Below are 21,964 nucleotides of genomic sequence, written 5' to 3'. Positions count from 1 at the left end.
ATATAGTGCATAATAGTATAGATATGTAAAATATGCAAAAATGCCCATATAATATACACATATAATTATAAATTATCTAATATGTCATAATTATATAATATATAATTATTATCTATTACATTATATATATATTGCATAAAAGTATAGATACATAAAATATGCAAATACGCATATATATATAATATATATATTATATATATATATATTATATATATATATATATATGTGCGTATTTGCATATTTTATGTATCTATATATATATATATATATATATATAGGCACAGGCAGAGCCATAGATACACATGGCTTCACACATACACAGAGAGAGAGGATTCTATTTATATGTGTGTGTGTGTGTATTTATGCACTTTTATATATATTATTTATATTTATATTTATTTATGCACATTTAGCTAATTCCTTCCTGCCTTTCTCTGCCCAACACAGCTCAGGGCCAGTTTGCTGCAATCACCAGATCCCCCCCCATGCCATTGACTCCCTCCCTGCCAACAAGCAACACAAATGTATTTTAAATATTTCTCCTTTAATAATCTACATCCTGGTAGTTGCTCCAAGGAAAGACAGCTGACAGGATTTTGAGTCTGCCCCCGCATCTCTCCACATCAGTAATTCCTTATTGCTGCAGACTTCTCTATCCCCCGGCCCCCGTAGGCCATGGCTAGATTAAATTCTGCTAATTATCTTAAATATAAAACATAATGCAACTGATCCCTTGACATTGCTGTAGTAATAAAAAATAGAAAAGGAAAAAAAATAAAAATGTTTGTATCCTTATTGCCAGTGTGTGTCAGTAACTGCTTTTCCCTTACAAAAGCCCTGCTTCCCTTCCTGCTGAGGGCTGCTCACACGGCCCAAACAAAGTCAAGTGATTCCCAGGTTGAAAAAAGGGAATTTTAAAAAATGGTTGCAAGAAAAGCCCAACAGTTTCCTACTGTAAAAACAATTCACAGTTCTTAGAAAGGGTCTGAGCAGTACAGTAGAGCTACATTTACTGAAAACTTCTAGTGCTGATAAAGTCCTTAAAAAAAAAAAAAAAATTAACCCAAACGAACCCCAAATTAAATTAAACCGGGAGAACCAGTTGGCAGTCGAAGAGGAGAAGGAGGAAGAGGAGGAACAAGAGAAGACAGAGGAAGAGAAGGAAGAGGAGAAGGAAGAGGAGAAGGAAGAGGAGAAGGAGGAGGGCACTCTGTGCTGCCCAGGGAGCAGAGGAGCCCCTCTGCTCTACAGATAGGAGCCAAGAAAAAAAACCCTAAAAAATAAAATATATTCTTTAAAAAGAAAACCATCCAGTTTGGGTTTTTTTCCAGGCCAGGCGGTGAGGAGACCCCGTGCGTGAAGGCACAGCAGCGCGAAGGCAACGTGATCCCAGGGACCCCCGGCAGCCCCCGCTAGACGTTGGCCCCGTGAGGGGGGCACGGGCGGGCGTCTCGCTCGGGCTGAAATGAGAAGGGGGACAGAGCCAAATATCAGTCACTTGTGCCGAGAACACCCACCCCCCCGATTTATACCCCTCTCTAGGGTCCCTACCTCCCCGTGGCCAGGTTTCTGGGCGATGGGGGGTTTCTTGAGGATGCCTCGTCGCGGGGCCGGTGCCGGCCTGGCCTCCTCGTCCTCTGCTGCCGCGTCGCAGCCCCCGGCCAGGACGTAGTGCTGCTTCCTCAGCTCGCCCAGGCGCACCCGCTCCCCCTCCAGCCGCTTCTCCAGCTCCAGCACCTTCACCTGCGCCCAAACAGCCCTCCTGGGACTTGTGCTGGGGGGCAGAAGGGACCCGCCCTGCGCGGGTCCGGATCTGTCCACAGCCGCACCGAATCCACCTCATGGCCGTACCTGTGTTTCCATCTCTTCCTTCTTCAGCTTGATGAGGGACATGCCCGAAAAGTCCATGGTGTCTATGGAGAAAAGCAGGGCTCCTCACTCAGTGCACCCTCACACACCAAAAGCGAAGCTGGACAGACACCTCGGGGCGTTCCCCAGGCCAGAAAGGGATTGAGGTGTTTTCTTCTACCTTTTCCTTACAAAAGCCTCACCTTTCTCCTCAATCTGCTCCTGCCCCGACTTGGTGGAAGCCACCACGTTGGCGGCCATCTCGTTGACGTTGCGCGAGCACTCCTGGAGCCGGGCCAGGTTCCTGCTGCTCTTCTCGGCTTTCACCTGCAACAGGCACAGGGATGCTGTGGGTGCCACCACGGCACCTCCACCTGAGTGCTCGACACTTTGGGGTGCCCCAGGCAGAGGCACCGAGTGCCCCATGTCAGAGCTTGGGCACAAAAACCCGGGGGTGGAAAGGATGGATGGACAGATGGGAAGGTTTATCCTCAATGATCCCATCATGGCCAGACAAGGTGATCCCTGCAAAGCCCTTCAGCCCCAGGGCACCAAACCAGCTCTGCTCCCACCTGAGCCAAGCACATAGGAAAGACACAGCTATAATTTTAAAAATCATTTAAAAAATAATTTTTAAAATAATTTTAAAAATAATTTTATATTATATATAATATATATTTTTTTTACTTAAATATATAATTTACATGTATTTAAATATACTATGCATAATATCAATATCCTATTATATTTTATCTTATAATTAACTATAACCTATATTCATATATTAATTTAAACAATAAATTATAGTCTATAATTTATAAGTAATGTATTATAATATTGACATATAAATATATACATTCTATATATAAACTGTAAAATTAAAAACATAATCATTTTATAATTTTAGAATTATATATTATAACATACAATGTATTCTATATAATATATGTTATATTTATTATTTTATTATATTATTAGATACTAGATAATATATAATAAATTATATTATATATTAGTATATTTATAAAATTGATATATGAAAATAAAAATTATATAAATATATTAAACAGTGAATGCTATATTAATATAATCACATAATTACATATAACCTATAATATAATAATACATATAAATATAGATCTTAAAAATATATTTTTTAGAAAAAGAAATTTTTTTTTTTACACAAACATATGCATTTTAAAACCACCTGCTGTAAAAAGCCTTGTGGCTCCTCCGCTCCCCCACCTGCATCCTTGTTCACTCACTGAAACCTCCACCCATCACTTTCACCCACCCCAACAGGGAAGGTGGCAAGACCCAAATCCACCATCCTCAATTCTGGCTCCTGCAGCTGCTTTTTTGGATTTCTTGTTAGTTATTAACATTTTCTTTACATAAGAAGACAGGAGGTTTTACACACCTTCACTTCCAAGGCAAGCCCTGGGTGTGGGAATATTAGTGCACATAAAGACACATGGATTAAACTCATGGACTGCCTGGAAAATGGCAAAAGCTTTCCTTCTCCCTGCCCCAGCAGGCTACATTGCTGGGAATGCTGTGGAACAGAATGACCTATGGCTTCAGGAGACAGGCAGAGGATCCTGCTGGGACACCCACCTTGGAGGCAGCCACGAGCTGGGCTGTGCTGGCAGCGATTTCGTGGGAGCAGACGATCAGTTCCTCGTATTTTCCCATGTGCAGGACAACCCTGTCTGCCGACTCCCTGCATTACAGCCAGAAGGGAGATCGTATTAGAGACACCCTGCACCACAAGGCAAGTGCAGATTATTCGTCTCCCGCTAATATCCCTAGAAATCAGCACCAGACCTGGATCCAGCAGCTTTGTCTGTAATTATAGAATCACAGAATCATTAAAGTTGGAAAAGACCTCTAAGATCATCAAGTCCGACCATTATTAAAGCTCATTTACAGAGCAATTATTCAAAGCCTTGATCCAGACATTTTGGACAGAGAGAGGATTTTGTTTCCATGAGATTTTTAAATCTTTGTCCAAAAGACTCTCCACATTTCCTGCACAAGGATACCCTGCCCTGATCCCAACCACCCCAGCCACAACCACCTGAGCAGGAACCAGGACATGGATTATTTGATTTCATATTCTGCAAACAGGGAGGAACTGGCATCCCTAACTGGGTGACTGTGTGGTCCCACCCAGGCTATGATGCTCTACATGGAATTAGCAGTGAGCCAAATGAGGCTCCATAAGGAGTTAGCAAAGATGTTCCACAAGGGATTAGCAGTGGTGCTCCATGACGGCTCAGCAGTGGGATGCTTTGGATTATTGGGTGGTGGAGAAGCAAGAGCCAGCCCTGCAAGGGTGCAGCACATGGAGCCGTGTCCCAGAGGAACATCCCAGTGTGGGGGTACCTACACGAGCTGTGTGGCTCCCCAGCCCACGGCCTTGGAGGCAGAGATCAGCCCTTCGGTCCAGCGAGAGTTCTTGGCATAAAATTCCTGAGTTGTTGCTGCCCCCTGTTGTTATGAGAATATTACAGCCTGGATTAACTTCTGTCTAATACACAACAATAAATCCATATAAAATATATGTATAAAGTATAACAATATATAAATTTCATATATAAAGCCATAAACCAAGGCATCGACAGCATTTCTGTGCACTTTATGCTGCTCTTATTGACCTGTTTAAATAATTATCAAGAAAATCAGTGTTGGAGCCCCACGTCTGCAAAGTTTGGCTGGGTTTGTTTTAAACCACCCAAGTTTGGGCCATAATCTTTAGATGGACAAGGTTTTGCAAGGACAATAACAAAAATGTGTGCCAAGAGCACAGGGCTGAGCAGCCCATCTCTAGCAAGGCACTGCCAGAGTGCTGATAACATGGGAAACCAAGAAATCCAGAGTGTTTCTGCAAACTGGGGGAAATTCTCCTGTATTTCATGCCTGTGCAGAGAGATGAGGGGAGGACTTACCCGGCCACTTTCTACTATCTCCTTCTGTAGGTTTGTAGATGTTGTTACGAGAAGCCTGATAGCCTGGAATGAAGGAAAACAGGCTTTGGTGTTTGATGGGGGTTTTACAGAGAAGGACTGATGCTGTCAGTGGTGGCAAGTGACAGTTTTGTGCAGTCTTTGACAGCCCAGACTGGTTCCTGCAGTACTGACCTTCATTAGATCCGTGCAGGAGTTCAGAATCCTGCAGGGAAACAAGAGAAAAGTGTTCAGCATCCCCTGACACTGCATCCAAGGAAGGGGGCTTTGGTCTCAGTTAGAATGTGAGTCTTTTTTGGAGACCACCCAGCCTGGTTTGGAGCACACTCCAGTAGGGTACAGGTACGGGACACAAACCTGCCCATGGCCATCACACATCACCCCTCAAAACTCACCGCTCATTCACTTCCAGCTTAACACCAGAGCTCTCATTCCTGGCCTGGCTCATCATCTCCTGTTGGGAAACACAAGAGGAAGGGTTGGATGCCATGCTGCTGTGAGGGTGAGCAGGGTGGAGGAGCAATGGACACTCTGCTGCCCCAAGGCACCAAAGTGGCCCATCCTGCAGCTTCGTCTCACCTCTATCCGCCTGACGGCGTCCTCGATTGCCTCCGAGGTGGAGGCCATCTCCTTCTCAACCATGTCCCCCAGCTCTTCTTGCTTGATGTCTAAGCTCTTGGGCCTCAGCTCCTGCCAGAGGAGGCAGCAGGCATCAGCAGGTTTTAGACAGAAGGGAATATTTATAAGGAATAATTATAAACCAAAGTATCCGATTCCTTTTCCCCCTCTCCCCAAATAATTAAAGGTGCAGGAGCAGCATTCTGCAGCCTGCAAGGGTGAAGGCACAGGTGTCACCAACTTGCAGCAAACATGGCACAGGATCTCAGAGGTAAGAAATGCCCCAAATCAAGGTGACAAAACTCCATCACAGGAGCAGTTTTGGCTCCAGAGGGCTCTGGAGAGCTGACAGCCTTTGAATTAACAGTGGAGTATGGGAAAAGACTAACAGGGGCTTCACAAGAAAAAATATCTGAAAGTTGGGAATTTTTGTTCCACAGGGGTTACTGGGCTGAGAGACTTCAGCTGATCTGAGGGTGATGGGCTCTGGGCACCACCAGGAAGGGTCTCAGCACTCAGAAGCTGAGATGGCTCAAGGACAGCACCAGAACCTGTGGGTATGGGGGGCAAACCACCCCACAGTGCTCCCTCCAGCCAACCCTGCCAGCCACGAGCAGGAAGGTGGGTGCACTGGGCTCCATCTCCTACCTGGGCCAGCTGCAGGACCCCCCTCAGCGCCCGCCGCACGTCCCCCAGCTCGGCACGGCCCAGCCTCTGCCTGTCCTTCAGCTCGCCCAGGTAGTCCAGGCTCCGCTGCCCACAGTCCCGGCACATCTCCGTCAGCCCTGGGGAGAAGAAGGGTTGGTGTCAGGCCCCTCGCTGGGCAAGGGGTCCCTCCGCCCCAGCCCTGCCACCCTGCTCCCCTCATCTGTGGGGATGATGCTGAGCATCAGCAGCATCCAGCAAATTTCTTCTAGAAGACTATAGATGAGTTTCCAGGAGCAAAGTGATGTCCCTGGCTCAGCAAGGGGCACTAGAAAGCAGGGAATGTTGGGAAGGGGAGCATGGGGAGCTGGGGGTATAATGCTGTCCCCAGAAAAGATCTGCCCCATATCTAGCCCCTGGCAGAAGGAGCTTTGGCCCAGCCTCCCTGAAAAAAAATCCCCATGAGGAAAAATCCCCCCCAACACCCTCTGCACCCTGCACTCACGGTCGGCGTGGTCTGTGGGGGCCAGGTGGGATGTGGCGCTGCCGTTCACGATGGTGTCGGCCGTGAGGTGTGCGAAGAGGGCCAGGGCCCCCACCAGCCCTGCAGCATCTGCCGGGACAGGATGGGGTCAGGGACTGCAGCCCCTCCTTGAAGGCACTCAAGGATCAGCACAAGAACTCGGAGAGGCTCATTATTGACCCCTCCAGCTCGAATGGACACATGGGAACCCACCACCCCCACCACGGCCCTCTGTCACCAGGGCATTGCCGCCTGCCAATGGCCCCGCAGCAGCTGGGGGCTGCTGGATGTATGGAAACATGAGCAAGCTGAAGCAATGCCACCGGGTCCCAGCCCCAGGTACCTGCCATGGAGGCCACGTACTGCGCGTGCCCGTTCTCCAGGGCGTCCGTGGACTCCAGCGCCGCCTGCGCCCGGCTCAGCAGGTAATCTGTAATGAATCCAGCTTCGTTAGCACGGCTGGGCTGATGAGGGGCTGAACGAGCACAACTGCTGACTCTGCTGAGTGGGAGCCAGGACAGCTCGAGTCCTCATGGCCCTGGCTGGGTAACAGCACTAAAGCCTGAGCAAAACAGTGCTGAGATGAGAGTTAAAAATTCATCCTGGGAAGTCTGACCCCAATCTCCTTGGGCACGATGATAAAAATGCCTTGGGAAAGCTGAGATGCAACGTTATCTGTCCTGAAGGGAGAAGGGATGGCGTGTTTCTGCCCTACCTGGGGAGCTGGTGCAGCGGATGTGCAGTGGGTCATCCAGCTTGGCCACGGCATCACGGAGGATGTCCTCTGCCTCCCGCACCGTCTCCTGCAGGATGCTGAACTGCTCGTCCAGCAGCTTCTGCTGCAAGTTCTGCTCCTGGTTGCTCTGTTGGGCAGGAGGAACAGGTGAGTGGCACAATTGGGACACAGGACCCCCATCACCAGCCATTTCCCTTTTCCAGGATTAGAGCCAAGCATCCCATTACTGCTGGTGCAAGTGATATCCCACCGGCTACATCAGTGATGGCTTGGCTGAGCCCCCCAACTCCTCAGCACCCCCCAAACACATCTCACCCTGGCAAGTAGAGGAGCAGTGGGCTCTTCACACAGCACCTACCTTCTCCAGGAGCCTGCCCTGGAGCTCTCGGATCTCCCTCGTGGCCTTATCCACCTCCTGGCTCAGCTGCAGCTCCTTCTCCTTGATGAGGCCACGTGTGGACAGCAGCTCACACTCCTTCTCACTCACCGACCGCCTCAGCACCTCTTTCTCCGTGTGCAGGGCCTCTACCTGTGCACTGAGCTCCACACCCACCTGCCATGGGGCCAGGACAGCCCTGTCATTCACCTTATGAGCTGGGCCCATGTTCAGCCCTGTGATGGCTCCTTGTGCTGCTGTTGGACCTCTGGCTCAGCAGTGGTAGCCAGAGCATTGTCCTGCATGACAGGGGTTTGTGATGGGGATCTGGGCTCATCCTAAGCCCTGTACCTGCTTGGCCTGGCTGAGCGAGCGCTGTGCCTGGTCCAGCTCATCCCGCCGGGCATCCAGCTCCTGCCGCAGCTGCTCCATCTGCACGCTCTGGTCTTCCAGCTGCAACCACACCCCGTGCCCGGGGCTCAGCCCCTGCGAACACGCTCCGGCCCCGGCACACAGCCGGGATGGCAGGAATGATACCAGCCACATTTTGCAGGGTAGGGGTTTTGGGGTCTTGGGTGTGTGTGGGGGTGTCTCCTGGAAGGGCTCCTTTCCCCAGAGCAGGAATTCTGGGAGCAGCCACCAACTTGGGACCCAGAGAACGAAGGCACCCAAACCCACCAATTTGCATTGAGGCATTTTCTTGGTGGAAGGAAAGGCATATTTGGGCAAGAGGGAATGAAGCATGTATTAAACAATGCCTTCCTGATGCCAACTTCTTCCTGGATCAGGGGCTGACATCAACAATGACCCCTAGCCCCTGCGCCCAAACTGAGCACAGCTACTGCGTTTCCTGGGCTGGGAAGGGCTCAGTGCTGGCAGGAAAGCGGGGAAGGATCCAGAGCTGTGCCAGCTCACCTTCATCTCAGCCTCTCGCTTGACCTGCTCCACCTGAAATGCCAGCTGCTCCTTGACACGTGCCACCTCCTCCTGGCTCTGCTGCGTGACCGTCAGCTGCTTGGCGGTGTCGGCGTTCTGTGTGGGGACATGGGGTTCACCAGGGGACCCTCACCATTGCCACATTCATTCCAATCAAACACTGGCTTAGAGGATAACTCCAAGATGCCTTTCTCACAGCACCCAGAATGCTGACTGTCAGTGGACATGGATTTAAGGGGTGCCTCCCCAGCTATGCTCAGAGTTCCCTGGGTGCAGGGCGATGAGACTGATACAGGGGGCTCGGGGCAGGCAGGAGCCGCCCCAGCAGTGGCAGAGGGACCAAGGCAGTGTCAGTCCCTGCCTGCATAGAACATTACCTTCCTCAGGAGCTCGGCGTGCGTGTTGATGAGCTCGCTGTGCTTCTCCTTCAGCTTCGTGTAGCGGATCTCAGTGGCGTTGGCTTTCTCTGCAGGGGTGAGAAGCCCCTCAGCAGCCGTGGCACAGGCGGCCCGCGGCCGATGGGCACTGCAGGGCACCTACTTTCGGCTTCGGCACAGAGCCGCTGGGACCTGTCGCTGTCCTGCTTCACCCTCTGCAGCCTCTCCAGCTCATCCCGCAGCTGCTCGTTGTCCACCAGCGCCTTCTGCTTCTGCTTGCGCTGCTCCTCCACTTCTCCCTCCAGGCTGTTCACCTGTGCCTTGAGCTCTGTGATGTATCGCTGTGCCTGCAGGACACCAGCATCAGGCACTGGGGCATGGCCCTGAACTCATGCCCTCCCCAAAAACCCTAAACTGCAATTTAGGCAAAGTAGCTGCAGGATGCACAGGAAAGCTCTCCTGTTTATCCCTGCAGCTGCTCTGTCCCCGCTGATAAAACTGGTCGTGACAGCAAAGGACAAGTCTCACATGCCTCCACCCCATCTCCATCAGGAGTCTGGTCCTGACACTGGGAGAGGTCCTAACTCGCAGTGCTGGATGTCCCTGGATGACCCCACTCCTGCTGCATCCCCTCGGAGTTTCCACTGCATTCCCCCCACCAGCTACTCCCCAGCTGGGCTTTACCTCCAGTTTGATCTTCTCCATCTCCGCACGGAGTGTGTCCAGCTCCTTCTTCAGGCTCTCGATCTGTGCGTCCCTGTGGACACAGGCAGGTTGGTCCCACGCGGTAGCAGCCACTCCCCTCCACCACTGCCAGACCCTCCCCATACCTGTCATCCCAAACGCCATTGGGGGGCCCAAAGGTTTGCTCAAATAGATCCGAGGTGATCTGGGGAAGACAGAGGCTGCTGAGCTGAGCCAGGCTATGGGTGCCTGTCCCCGCTGTCCGCCCATCCCTGCGTCCCCGTTCCAGCCCCGTGCCCCCACCTGTGGCTCCGTCGTGGAAGTTGTGCTGATCTCAATGAGATTCTCTGGCTCGTCATCCTCAGGGGCTTCCTCAGGGATGACAACCACTGGCTTCACATGCTCAGCCAGTGCGGATGCCCGCAGAAAGTTCGGGGGGCTCTGTTGGGACAAGAAGTTGTGGTGGTATCACAGGTGATTTTGGGAACCGCAGGAGACAGAGTGCCAGGGAAGGGAGGCAGCCAACCCTGTGCTGCTGATAGAGCCAGCAGGACCCTCTGCAGCATCCCCAGACCACAAACCCATCCATGGGGACACCCCCGTGCACCCTGAACCCACACAATCTCCAAAGTATCACCAACAAGCACCACTCCAAATCCTGCCATACCTCTGGCAGCCGAGGGATCTGGATGAGCCGCTTGAAATACAGCATGTCAGATGCTCTCTTAAAGAAGTTTTTGAGGCTGGAGAGGACGGAAAGACAAACTGCTCGCACGGGAGGGGGTTTGGCAGGAGGGAAGGGACCCCATCACCCCACCTTGGCCCCAAATTACCTGCGGAACTGCTCATGGAAGCGATCCCGGTGGCCCTGCAGTGTGTCTGCCGGCAGACCTGGGAAATGAGGGACAGTCGTGACTGATCTGGGGCTGCACATGTATTCACATGCACCTGGAGCCCTCTGCTGCAAAAGCCAACAGGACAAAGGCCAAGTGGGAGTGGGATGTGAGGCATCAGTGTGGGAGTGAGGTATCCCCATCCCTGGCACAGGGACCAGGGATGTGGTGCAGGGAGAGGTGGGTGGGGGAACCACAAAATACCCACACGAGGCCACTGGCGCTGCACTGTCCAGCAATCCTGTGCAGGGGGCTGGCAGGCCAAGGCACATGGGTTGGAATTAATCAAGGACAAGTCCTTCTGATTCCTTTGTCTGGAATGTCTACATGGGATGGAGCAGGCCCTTAGAGCCTGGCTGGGACATGGCGATGGATGCCTCAATCCATTCAAGCCTGATCTCCAAATTCAGAAGCCCAACTCTGGAGAAGACCAGCATGGAGCATATCCCAGGACTCACAAGAGTGCAGCTTGAACATTAACTTGACGGAGTAGTGGTAGAGGTGGCTGCAGTCCTGGATGACCTGGATGAGGGGGGCCAGGCGGCACTGCACCGCCGACATCTGCGACACGGCCATCGACGTGTTGAGCTGCCTGAAAACTGAGGGGTTGAGCTGCGTGAGGCACCGGCGCCGTGTTTGCAGAGCCGGCTCCCTCCCGGCCACTCCGCTTGATCATTAACCACGGCGGATGTGGCTTTGCCGGGACACGGGGAAAACACCAGCGTTGCTGCCCGTCTGTCCCGCTGAGCTGGGAACAACCTTCCCCCACCGAGGAAGACAAACACCCAAAGAGACCACGGTAGCAGAGAAAAGGCAGAGGGATCAGCTCTGCCCTGATCCCAAAAAGGAGGGATTTAATCCCGGGACGCTGCCCTTGAGCTGATGCAAATAATGCAGCTGGAGGAAGCGAGAGGTTTTGCTCCATTCTATTTAATCATGAGAGGATCTGGGAGAGGATCCCAGGGCAGGGGACGAGCTCGCCGGCGCCGCAGCCTCGCCTGCCCCTGCTCAGAAACAGATCCCTTCCCCTGGCAGAAATCCAGGCATATCCACCCCGGCTTCTTCCCTGCTCAGCTTTAAAGTATTTATGAATATAAATTCTCTGTATAACTGGGTCAGGAGGAGAAGCAGGAGGCTGACAGGAGCCGGGAGCACAGTCTTGCCTGCTGTGCCCTGTTTTCCAGGGCAGCTCCGTGTTCCTGACTCTTGACAGAGGAAGAATCCACCGCCTTTCTAAGTCATCTAAAAACTCCTGGAGAAGGAAGTGAGAGATGCAAACATGGGCAAGGGCCTCCAGCCCTCCCTGAAGGCATTTCAGTGAAAGGAAATGAGCCTTTAGAAAGAGGTATAGCCCTATCCTCTGCTTCTAGGGGATAGAAAGGATTTGGGTAATGCATATGATTAATGTGGCTGTACCAAAAAGAAATAAAAACATATTTCAGAATGGCACACTCTGCATTGCTCGGGTGGGCTCAAACCAGCCACATTCCTTATTTTCCTACAACTGTCCCTACAGAGCATCAACCAGGGAATCCAACTCAGAAATCTCATGGGAGAAGGAGGAAGGACTGAAGCCTCCAATCTCAGCCTCCCGGAACTTTATTCCCGACCAAAGAGCGAAACTATTGCTCAAGAGCCCTGGGGCGAGCGGGAGGGACCTGCCGCCTCCTCACCTGACTCTGACAGCTTCAGCTCACAGTCCAGGTAGTCAAACAGCTCAACCGTCAGCTGGAAGCTGCCAAAACAAACCAAAACTCCATCACTCCGTGGCAGAGACATCCTTGCTCTGGCTGCTCGAGTTCACTGAGGGTCCTCATGATGGCAAGGGCTCCAACTGGGGGTTTTGCTCCCTGCATTTACATCCCTCACTACTCTGCAGGTGCCAGGACACTCACATGTTGTTCACATCCGTCCCCGCAGTCTTTTCCAGCACCTCATCCGACACTTCCAGGCCCGGGGGGAACTCAGGATGCTTTGGAAAAGGAAGAAAAAATGCATCAGTTGCTGCTCATATTTTTGCTGGTGCAAACACACCCCCCAGCAAAGCCCCATCCCCCCAGTACAGCAGGTGAGAAGGTGGCAGAGGGTCTCACCTTGACGTGGAAGGAGATCTTGGTGAGCAGCAGCCGTGTGTAGATGCTCACCAGCTGCCCATATCTGTCGTGCAAATGGCCCTGTGGAGACACAAGGGGAAACATGGAGAATGCGGATCCAGCAGAGCCCACATGTGTCAGTGAACCTGCACCAGCCCTATGGCTCTTGTGCCCTCTGCCATGGACACAAACATCAGTCCAAGGGAGCAGAGACAACAGGGTATCTGAGGTGGTGCTTTACCCTCTCTGTGCCCACAATGTCACTCACCACTCACTTCCAGACCCCCTGGGAGGCACAAACCTCCACTTCACCCCACTCACCCACAGGTCTCCCGTCTCTCGGATGTTGCTGCGGTACCTCTGGCAGTCCTGGAGGACCTGAGGACAAAAACAGGAGGGATGTGGCACAGCGGGGCTGGCACAGACCAGCACCTGCCTGTCTGCTGTGACACTGGGAAGAGGATGGATCCAATCCTTACATCACTCCAGCTTTGTGAGAACTTCCAGCCTTTCAATGGCACCCAAAGATTGGAGCTTTGTGCAGGGAGGTTTCAAAGGTGCGAGATAAGAGTGCCCTCACAGCCCCACAGCCTAGGAAAAGTGTCTGGGACAGGGAGGGGAACCCATCCTCTGTGCAGAGGGACATCTCAAGAGGCAAAAATTTCCCCCACCAGCAAAGCAGGAGGGATGTTCCATAGGGGACACTCACATTGGGGTGTCCGTCACGCAGGACCTTGTGCAAGACATGGCAGAACTTCCAGCTGAGGATGGCGCTGCTGGGCAGGGGCAGCCCGATGGCGTAGGACCAGAAGGTGAACGCTCCCTTCTCGTGGTGTGTGCCCAGGATGATCCCTTCCCTGCAGTCAAGGCCAACTGGATACACATGGAACAGGGCACAGGCTGGGCTGGGGACTGTTCAACTTCCATTAAAAAGAGGACACACACTGGGTGCAGAGAGATCACCAGTGCGATGCTGCACCCACAGATATGACCCCCATTCATCTTTTTCTTGCACCTCCCCCTGCCCCAGGGCACACCAGGACTCTCTGCTTTTTATTGCCAAAGAATCACAATTTTATAGGCTCTTGTTTGCCTTTTCGCTGATGGATGAACCTACATGATGCCACCCCTCAGCCAAGCTCTGTGTGGGTCTTCTGCCTCCCAAACCTCCATGGCCCCAAATGCCTCCCAAACCTCCATGGCCCCAAACCCCTCCTGCCTCAGCCCAGGATCTCCTCCGTGCTGTCCAGGAAAGGATACGGCGGGCATGTTTCTCCTTCACTGGTGCTTCCTGTGTGTTTATGGCTTTGCTGATGCTGATGGCCTGCAAGAGGAGGGGAGAGCATGTCAGACATGGTGTGACCCCCATGGCTACCCCATCCCCCCCGAAGCACAGTGCTGGCGCTTTTGGGGAATACCCTGGATTTTAGCACTCACATGTCACCTTAAAGTCATTTGCAACACTTCAGAATAGGCTTTTTTATCCTCAAACAAAGAAGCCCATGAAAATCCCCCATCCTCAGTAGGATCTGTCAGAATCAGGCCCCTCCCATCCGCACTGCTGGTGCTCCCGGCTGTCCCTGTCCCAGGAAACCAATTTTTGCATTTTTGCAGCCTGAACTCAGCGCCGTGCCCCGGGAACATTAAAGCACGACAGCGAGATGCCAAATTCCAGGGTTGTTTGTGTAATCACAAGGAGCCTTTGAACCAAGGGGGGAGTGGTTTGGGGTGTTTTTGGCTTCGTGCAAACAGCACGTGGGGAAATGCAGCCCCCAGGCAAGGAGGGAGTGGTGGCCACAATGCCCATCTTGATGGAGCAGAAATCCAGAGCAATGTGATTAGTGGAGGAGGATTATCTATATTTTGATGTGTTTGATCACAGTACACTTTAAATTATTAATTTATTACAAAAGATGACCCTAGACAGGGGTCGCTTGTGTCTCCCATGTGATGATGGGCTATGAAACGGAATTGCTGTGTTTGATGAGGATCTTCCTCCTCCTCGCCAGGTCCCTGCAGACTCAACTGAGCTGCTTCACCCTTGCAGGAGCACTTGGACTGTGCCTGTGTCCATGAGCCCTCTGTCTCCAGTAGAGGATAAAGGTCCCAGCTGGGAAGGCAGGAAGCAGCCCCGCCACCAGCATTCATGCCAGAAGAGAAACTCAGTCAATATCTGCAGCCCCACAGCCCTAAAACCTTATAAAAATCTCATCTACCCTCCTGGGGAAAGCACCTGCTTCCATACAGCTGCTTGTCCAGGGATGCCTCTGAATTGAGGCACTTTCCTGCAGGAGGAACTCGATGCTGAGTTATCAAGTGCTCCTGACTTATGCAGGAGGAACCTGATGCTGTGCTGAAGAGGTGATGCCAAAGGTGTCAATGCACCAAATCCACCCCAAAAGAGTCTAAAATGGTTGTGCCCATGAACTGGGCAAAATCACCACAAATGCAACCTAAAAAGTGAGCCTGTTCCAAAACTGTTCCCCCAGCTGCTGAGGAAAGGAGCTGATTTTGCTTTTCCTGCACTGGGAGAGCCCCGGTGTTACCCTGCCATGTGGGGCCGTAAAGCAGCAGCAGAGTTAAGCCGGTGACTTGCTGTAATCCTCTTATCCCCAAAGGTTAACGAGCCTGGAGAGCCCAGGAACAGGGAACAGGCACTTGCAGCACAGCTGCCTCTCCTGAAGTGCCTCCACAGCCACCTGAAAGCCTGGAGCCAGTGGAGAGACTGTGCCCTCGACTACAGCTCAGCCAGAGAGATGTGCCACAGGTCCCCAGGGTGCCAGCACCTCCCAGGATTACACCAAAGTGAGAGTTATTGACAGAAAGGAAGATTTATCAAGAACTAGGGAGCGACAAGGCGAAAGTTTTGCAAGGCAGGGCTTGGAAATGCATCTTGCAGCGAAGAGCTGCTGAAGGGGTTATTGCATCTTGTTGAGGTGCTTTGCATGGGGGGCGTGGGGCAGACACAGCTCCCAAACCTGAATTTTTGCTGCCTGCCGTAAGCAGAAGTAGGACAATGTGCTTGTCCCAACCCATCACACTCATCCCAACCCATCACACTCGTCCCAACTCACTGGTGGGACCTGAGCCCCACAGGTGGAAGGGCCAAAGTGTGAGACGAGGGCAGACCCCCAGGAAAGGAAACACTCCTGTCCCATATGCCCAGGGACAGGAGCTCAGCTGCTCAGTGGGATGGGACTAGGGCTGGAACCCACTGGCCTGTCCCAAAACCGAGCAGTAATTCCTGTTGGTGCTGGTGGTTTTATTGGGTTTATTGCCCTTAATCTCATTTCCAGACCAACCAGCCAAAAATTCAGCCCGGGAGCTGTTGGACAGGCTGGTTTCATCCTTAGTGATTCAGTGCTGAGGTTTCATTGAACCATTTTACATCCAGCACATGGACTGGACCCGTGCAGGGGCAGCCCCAGCCCACCCACAGCACTGCCATGACAGAGACACCATGTCCAGCATGGTCCTAAATAAACCACAGCAGCACTGAACCAACGCCAATTCCTCAGGATTGCTGTGTCAGTTGTGCTTCCTCTGCCTCCAAACATCAGGTTGGTCAGGAGATACATGAAATTGGGATGGTGGGACCAGTGATGGGCATGGGGTGATGCTGCAGCCTGGGACACGGGTGTCTTCAGGATGTCCCTGTTGGCTGCAGGGCTCTGAAACAGGGAGATTCACCCTTGATCTGACCTCGTGAGACACCACCAGCATGTCCGGCGATGGGCAGGTCTCTGCTGTCACCACAGGTGCACAACCAGCCTGGTCAAAACTTTGATGCAACCTTGTGGACTGTTCCCCATCCCTGACTGGGAGCAGTGCAGCCCCAGCCCTGCCGGGGGTGGGGGTCCGACCCCAAAACCTGCCGGGCTGCGGGCTGTGGGAGCCCACAGGGTACAGCCCTCACTCCTTACTCACAGTCCTCACGTACCAAGCCGGTGACTAAAGCCGGGATCAAAGCACCCAAATGAAGGAGCACAGTTTACATCCACCCTTTCTTTCCAGGTTGCTTTTAATTATGGCTGATCCTCCCGCCCACGGCTCCCCGAAGCCCCGGCATCCTGCGGGGCCACAATCCCCACCTGGCAGGTGGATGCCAGGTCCCAAGGCAGGGAAAGATTTTTCTAGCAGCAGGATGTTGAGCTGGAAACCTCCCTGGCCAGGTGGTACGAGGGCTGTTGAGACACCTGAACTAGAAACAGCTGCTCCAGAGTTCCCTTCCTAACACTGCTCCTTCCCAAATTACACCAAGGAAGCACCACTCAGCAGTCACAGACAATGTAATCCTGGAGGCTTGGGAGCTCGCTGGATTTTTAACATTTTTGTTTCAGAAAAGCAAAAACTGGCAAGTTTTGCCTCCTGCCAGGCTGCCGAGTGGGATGGTGGCTTCCTACTTCCCACACGAGGCTGCTCCAAGGGGAACATCTGAATCACCCCGGCACAAGACCTGGAAAAGCATTTTCAGGGAAAGCAGGAGACCTGCATATCACCCACGAGCACCTGGGGGGTGGGGGGATCACAGCAGGGTCAGCAACCCCCGTCTGTACCCACAGGTATCACCCCGGCCCTCGCAGGGGAAAAGGTGATGGGGCTCTGGATTCCTGCATCATCCTTCTCCAGGATGGTAAGGAATCCTGGAGGGGATGTGCCACCGGCATCTCTGTGACACAGAAGCGACCTGTGGCCAACTCCACAGCTGCTATAATTAGAGCTAAAAGGCAGATCAATACCCACGTACTGACACTGGAACAGTTCTGCTCTCACTGAAGCACCACTACAGAAACCACACCAAGATAAAGCTCCTTTAGAACAGTTTTTCAGCAGTTGCTGGAAAAAAAGGGTCAGTTCTGGGTGGTGAATGTGACTGTCAGCCAGTGAGCTTGGGGTCACAGAGCTAAAACCTCTAATGGAGAGCGACCACCTCTTTGCCCTGTACACAGCTCTGCCCACAGCACCCCTGGACTGAGTAAAGTTGTAACTGTGCAGGGCACCAGTCCCACTGAAAAGTCCCAAATGCCCTGGAAGGGCAGGCGGGAGGAGGGTGCACGGGGCAGCGCTGCCGCCACGATTCTTTATCAGCGGTGCCCAGTGGGACGACTGAAGGAGACGCGTCCAGAGGGAACCGGAATTGCTGGTTTTCTCGTGTTGCTCCCCAAACCCAACAAGCTCCATTTCCTACCCACTGTGACCCTGCTAGGCCTGGAATTCTCACCTGTCTTCACCAGCGCCCTCCTGGGCCAAACCAGCCCAGGGGCCAGGGAAGGGCCAGCAAAGCAAAGGGGTAAAGGGGAAAACACCTGCGATGAATGCACCGCCTGCCAAACCACAGGGGTCAGAGGATGTGTGCAGTGGGTACTGCTATTCTTGCTGGGACAGGAGCGAGCCCGTTGCTCTGTCCATCCCTCTGCCCATCCCTGCCCACGCTGTTGGAATGATTCATTTCCCACCAGCCATATGCCGGCCCCATCGGTGCCCGAGCATCGCCCACCCTGCGGGGGCCACAGGGCTACAGGCATTCCGGCCAAGGCAGACACCACAGGGCACAACCACGTTTGGGCTTTGTTTTAGCTCAGCCACCCCCGTGGGTTCACACACCCCCACCCCCCGGGAAGACCCCAGAACCGCGAGGGCCGAGGGGAATCCACCCGCGGTGCCAAACACCCCCCGGTGTCGTTGCAGCCAGGACTGGGACCGGCAGGGATGCGGAGATGCCCATTCCCGGGGCGGCGGGCGCGGGGGGGAGCCCCGGGATGCTGCGGAGCCCCCGACTCGGCCGACACCGTGTAAAACTTTCCCCGTGTGCTCCGGGCCGTGTTTACCTGCGATAAGGCCCGCGAGGCGCGGGGGGGACGCTCCGGCCGCCCAGGGCCCCGCTGCCCTCCGGGGCGGGGGCGCACGGCGGGGCCGGGCCGCGGGGCCGGCGCGGGGGCCGCGGAGCCCACGCGGGACGGTCCTGCGGCCGCGGTGGGAGGAAGCGGCGGCGCAGGTGGGGGCGGGGGAGCGCCGGCACCGGGCACGGACGGACGGACGGGCAGACACGGGGCCGGACAGAGGGACGGCGGCCGCGCAGCCCCACCGGGGGGGACCCCCCGAGAACGGGGACCCGCGACCCCCATCCCATCCCATCCCATCGCCCGGGAAGCCCCCGCCTTCAGCGCGCCCCAAGGCAATGCACCGCGAAACGGGCCAGGACCAGGACCGGGACAGGGACCAAGACTAGGACTAGGACTAGGACCGGGACCGTGCCCACAGCCGGTCCCGGGGCCGCGCCACCCCCTTCCGCCGCCCTTGCCTGGTTCTTGTCGAACTGCTCCCGCTCCGCCTCCAGGCTGTGCCCGCCGCGGCGGTTCAGCACCCGCGCCGGCACGCTCTTGATGCTGTTCATGGCGGGGCTCCGGGGCTCGGCGCTGCGGGCTCCGCTCCCCGCGCCCGGTCCCGCTCTCCGGGCGGCAGCGACCGGCGCCGCCCCCCCCGCCCCTCCCGGCCGCGCACTGCGCCGAGCGCGGGGGCGCCCCCGGCGGCCGCGCCCGGAACTGCAGCCCCCCCCCCCCGCGGGCAGGTGCGACCCGCGGGCCCGGGCGGGGACACGGCGGGACACGGGGGGGGACACGGGGAGGGGACACGGGGAGGGGACACGTCCCCACCGCCCCCGCGGGCACCGAGACGATTCCCCAGCTCAGGGAACATCACACACGGCGGGGACGGCCCCGCGCGACAATCCCCTCTCATCCCTATTAGCCATCTCCTCCCCTCGCCCAATACACCTGCACACACACACACACACACGGGGCACGTTAAGGACCCCGGAGCTCCATCGCCACCTTCTTCCCTTTAGGAAAGTCGCGAGCAGAGCGCGCATCCACCCTGCGGAAAGGCCGCGGCTGAACAGAAGCTTTGTTGTCTTTAATAATAATTCGGTCCGAGGATACAATAGCAAAGGGCTCCCTGGAGTATTTGAGCTGCTTCCAGAAATAAGGCACCGGGTTTGAAGTGTTTCCATACGACTGTGGTAAATAATGCACTTGGCTTGTAAGTCAGTCAGTGCTGAATAAATTAACCCCAACATTCCCCTTCTTTCCATTCCACAAAACCAGGGCAGCCCTGACACAAAATCCTAGAGCTCTGCAGATCCTTGTTGCACCACTTGACCTCAGTTTTCTGTATTGATTTTAAAGCTATCAGTGGGGCATTTTAAACTCACAAGGGGTTTAAACTCAGAATTCATCCAGTAAACTCAAACACATTTAAAGCAGAGACCACAGCTCCCGCTTGGAAGTTGCACCAATTTCTCTGTAAAGCTGCTGGGCAGCTTCAGAGTGAGCAGCATGGTATTGTTATCACTGGCTTTTTAGGGGGAATTTTTGTCAGTCACAGCAGGAGATTCTGAGTATGGAGCCTGGAAAGGTTCTGTACAGGTAGAGGAATAAATGCACTACAAAGGCTTGTGGAAACTGGAAAAGAGATGGAGCAGCTGAGCTTCCCTCAGTCAGCAGCTCTGATCAGAACTGGTCAACTAATTTTGGGGCAATTAGTACCTGAAGGAAAGGCTGTCATCGGGGTAATTAAAGAGAAAGCAGAAAACTACATGAAAGAGTTAACAAGTGGAGTCCATGGAGTGTTGTGTTTCACTGCAATTAATTGGTGGCAGTGGATGCAGCCAGAGACTCCCACCCTCGGCTGCCCCCACGCAGGAAAAACGCTGGCACAGCTCTGGGGACTTGCCACAGGTGTCCCCAACTGCTCCCAACCTGCACAGGACCGACCAGCCAGCTTGTGTCTGTGCTCAGAACCATCAGGAATTAAGTACTAAATATGTTGGACAGTGTGTTAAACAGGCAAAAAAGACACAGCAAAGTATCACCTTTATTAACTTATTTGATCTTTTAGTTAAAAAATAAGTTCAAACTGTGATAACAGAATGTGTCTTGCCCAATAGGCAAAGATAAAACCAGGTTAAATGCTAAAAAAAAAAGGTCACATGATGCTTGGCTGCTGCTCTACAGTGCAAACAGAGCCCACACACACCTGATCCTATAAACTTTTGCTGGAAGAACCAGCTCCTGAGTGTGAAAGAGTTGTTCTGCCCATGTTGTGGGTGACAGCTCTCCCATTTCAATTCATTTCCCAGTTCCTGCTTACAACACTAATTGGGAACTTCCTATAAACATTATTCATCTCTCTGCACAAGGCAAGAAGTCCAGAACAAAAACAATATACTAACAACAGAAAGAAAAAGCATACTTGGCTGTGTCATACTCTATAAATATTTCTGAGCCACCATAAAAAAATAAAAAGATAAAAAAAATACTTCCTATGTTGTAACAATTACACACTTCAGATTCTTAAAAAACAAGCTAGTGTTTAACCTGAGCTCTCAGCTATAAAAATAGCTTTGTTAATCTTGGCATAATTCTGTGTTTTATTTCAAGATAAAACACATTCCCGCAGAGTCACATCTTTTCACCACTTGTGGGTCTTTCAGACACTCAGAGAATCATGTTAAAAAATGAGGTAACTTTCCATTGTAACTGCTGGGTTGATCTTGAGTCCTCAGAATTACTTCTGTGTGAGAAACTTCTTAATCTACTACAGAAAATTAAAAGATTTTTATTCAAAAGCAGGAACGTTTCCTTTAAAATATATAAAATATAAAAAGCAACCACATGTAAAAATACACACATTTTTACACTGCAAACAGAATAAGAACACAGAGTAAAAATATAAACAGGAGAAAGGTAAAAGCACTTTACAGAAAGGCACAGTCTCAGGGGTACCAAAGGGGTGTTTGGGAATAAAAGCTTCCCAGTTTGCTTTGTGCAAAGGAGTGATCTTTGTGTCCCTGGCCAGTCCCTGAGTCACCATTTAGGAGCAGTGGCACATGCTATGTTGTCCAAAACCAAATATAGCCCTTTACTCACTGCTTTCCTCAGTTCTTCAACTCTCCCCCACCCAATCTCCCTCTAAAGACAAAACAACTGACTGATGAGAATGGCTCAATCCCTGGCAGCCAGAGAGGAAATTACCCTGATGTTTGTCAGTGCACCTGCCCTCAAATGGTTTCAAAGCAATTTTAAACCCGAACAAACACAACCAAAATCAATTCAGTCACTTCTGTGTATGAAGCTGCACAAATGTTGTTATTTCTGGACCTGCTACCAACTCTGCTTCGGATTTATCCGATCACAGCCATTCAGTGCCTTTTAACACACAAAGAAAATGGGAATTGTGCATTAGGCAGTGACTTGCAGAGTCACTAA

General features: G+C 52.7%; 1 protein-coding gene across 1 annotated transcript; it reads right to left on the bottom strand.

Annotated features, from left to right (window-relative positions):
• Window positions 1-525: 525 nt before the first annotated feature.
• HIP1R (huntingtin interacting protein 1 related) lies at window positions 526-19,136 on the bottom strand. The gene is made up of 32 exons (XM_032706143.1): window positions 19,000-19,136; window positions 13,959-14,022; window positions 13,408-13,550; window positions 13,020-13,076; window positions 12,699-12,779; window positions 12,501-12,577; window positions 12,279-12,340; window positions 11,064-11,204; window positions 10,546-10,603; window positions 10,380-10,455; window positions 10,016-10,153; window positions 9,859-9,917; window positions 9,713-9,785; window positions 9,192-9,375; window positions 9,029-9,117; window positions 8,631-8,747; window positions 8,067-8,168; window positions 7,698-7,892; window positions 7,319-7,466; window positions 6,947-7,033; window positions 6,586-6,693; window positions 6,084-6,220; window positions 5,397-5,507; window positions 5,213-5,271; window positions 4,992-5,022; window positions 4,800-4,862; window positions 4,241-4,341; window positions 3,466-3,571; window positions 2,052-2,175; window positions 1,852-1,913; window positions 1,552-1,743; window positions 526-1,460 (listed from the first exon to the last, which is right to left on the bottom strand). The coding sequence occupies exons 1-32, from the start codon at window positions 19,090-19,092 to the stop codon at window positions 1,413-1,415; spliced, it is 3,186 nt and encodes a 1,061-aa protein (XP_032562034.1). The 5' UTR covers window positions 19,093-19,136; the 3' UTR covers window positions 526-1,412.
• Between the last annotated feature and the right edge of the window lie 2,828 nt (window positions 19,137-21,964).

Source organism: Chiroxiphia lanceolata, chromosome 18 (assembly GCF_009829145.1).
Source record: "Chiroxiphia lanceolata isolate bChiLan1 chromosome 18, bChiLan1.pri, whole genome shotgun sequence".
In the NCBI taxonomy this organism is placed as follows: domain Eukaryota; kingdom Metazoa; phylum Chordata; class Aves; order Passeriformes; family Pipridae; genus Chiroxiphia; species Chiroxiphia lanceolata.
This window is presented reverse-complemented; position numbering and strand designations above follow the sequence as displayed.

Coding starts and splice junctions, on each gene's coding strand:
- HIP1R (XM_032706143.1), bottom strand. CDS start 19,092: ATGAACAGCATCAAGAGCGTGCCGGCGCGGGTGCTGAACCGCCGCGGC. Junction 14,023..18,999: donor AGCAGTTCGACAAGAACCAG/GCAAGGGCGGCG, acceptor CTCCTCTTGCAG/GCCATCAGCATCAGCAAAGC. Junction 5,508..6,083: donor GGGTCCTGCAGCTGGCCCAG/GTAGGAGATGGA, acceptor CTCCTCTGGCAG/GAGCTGAGGCCCAAGAGCTT.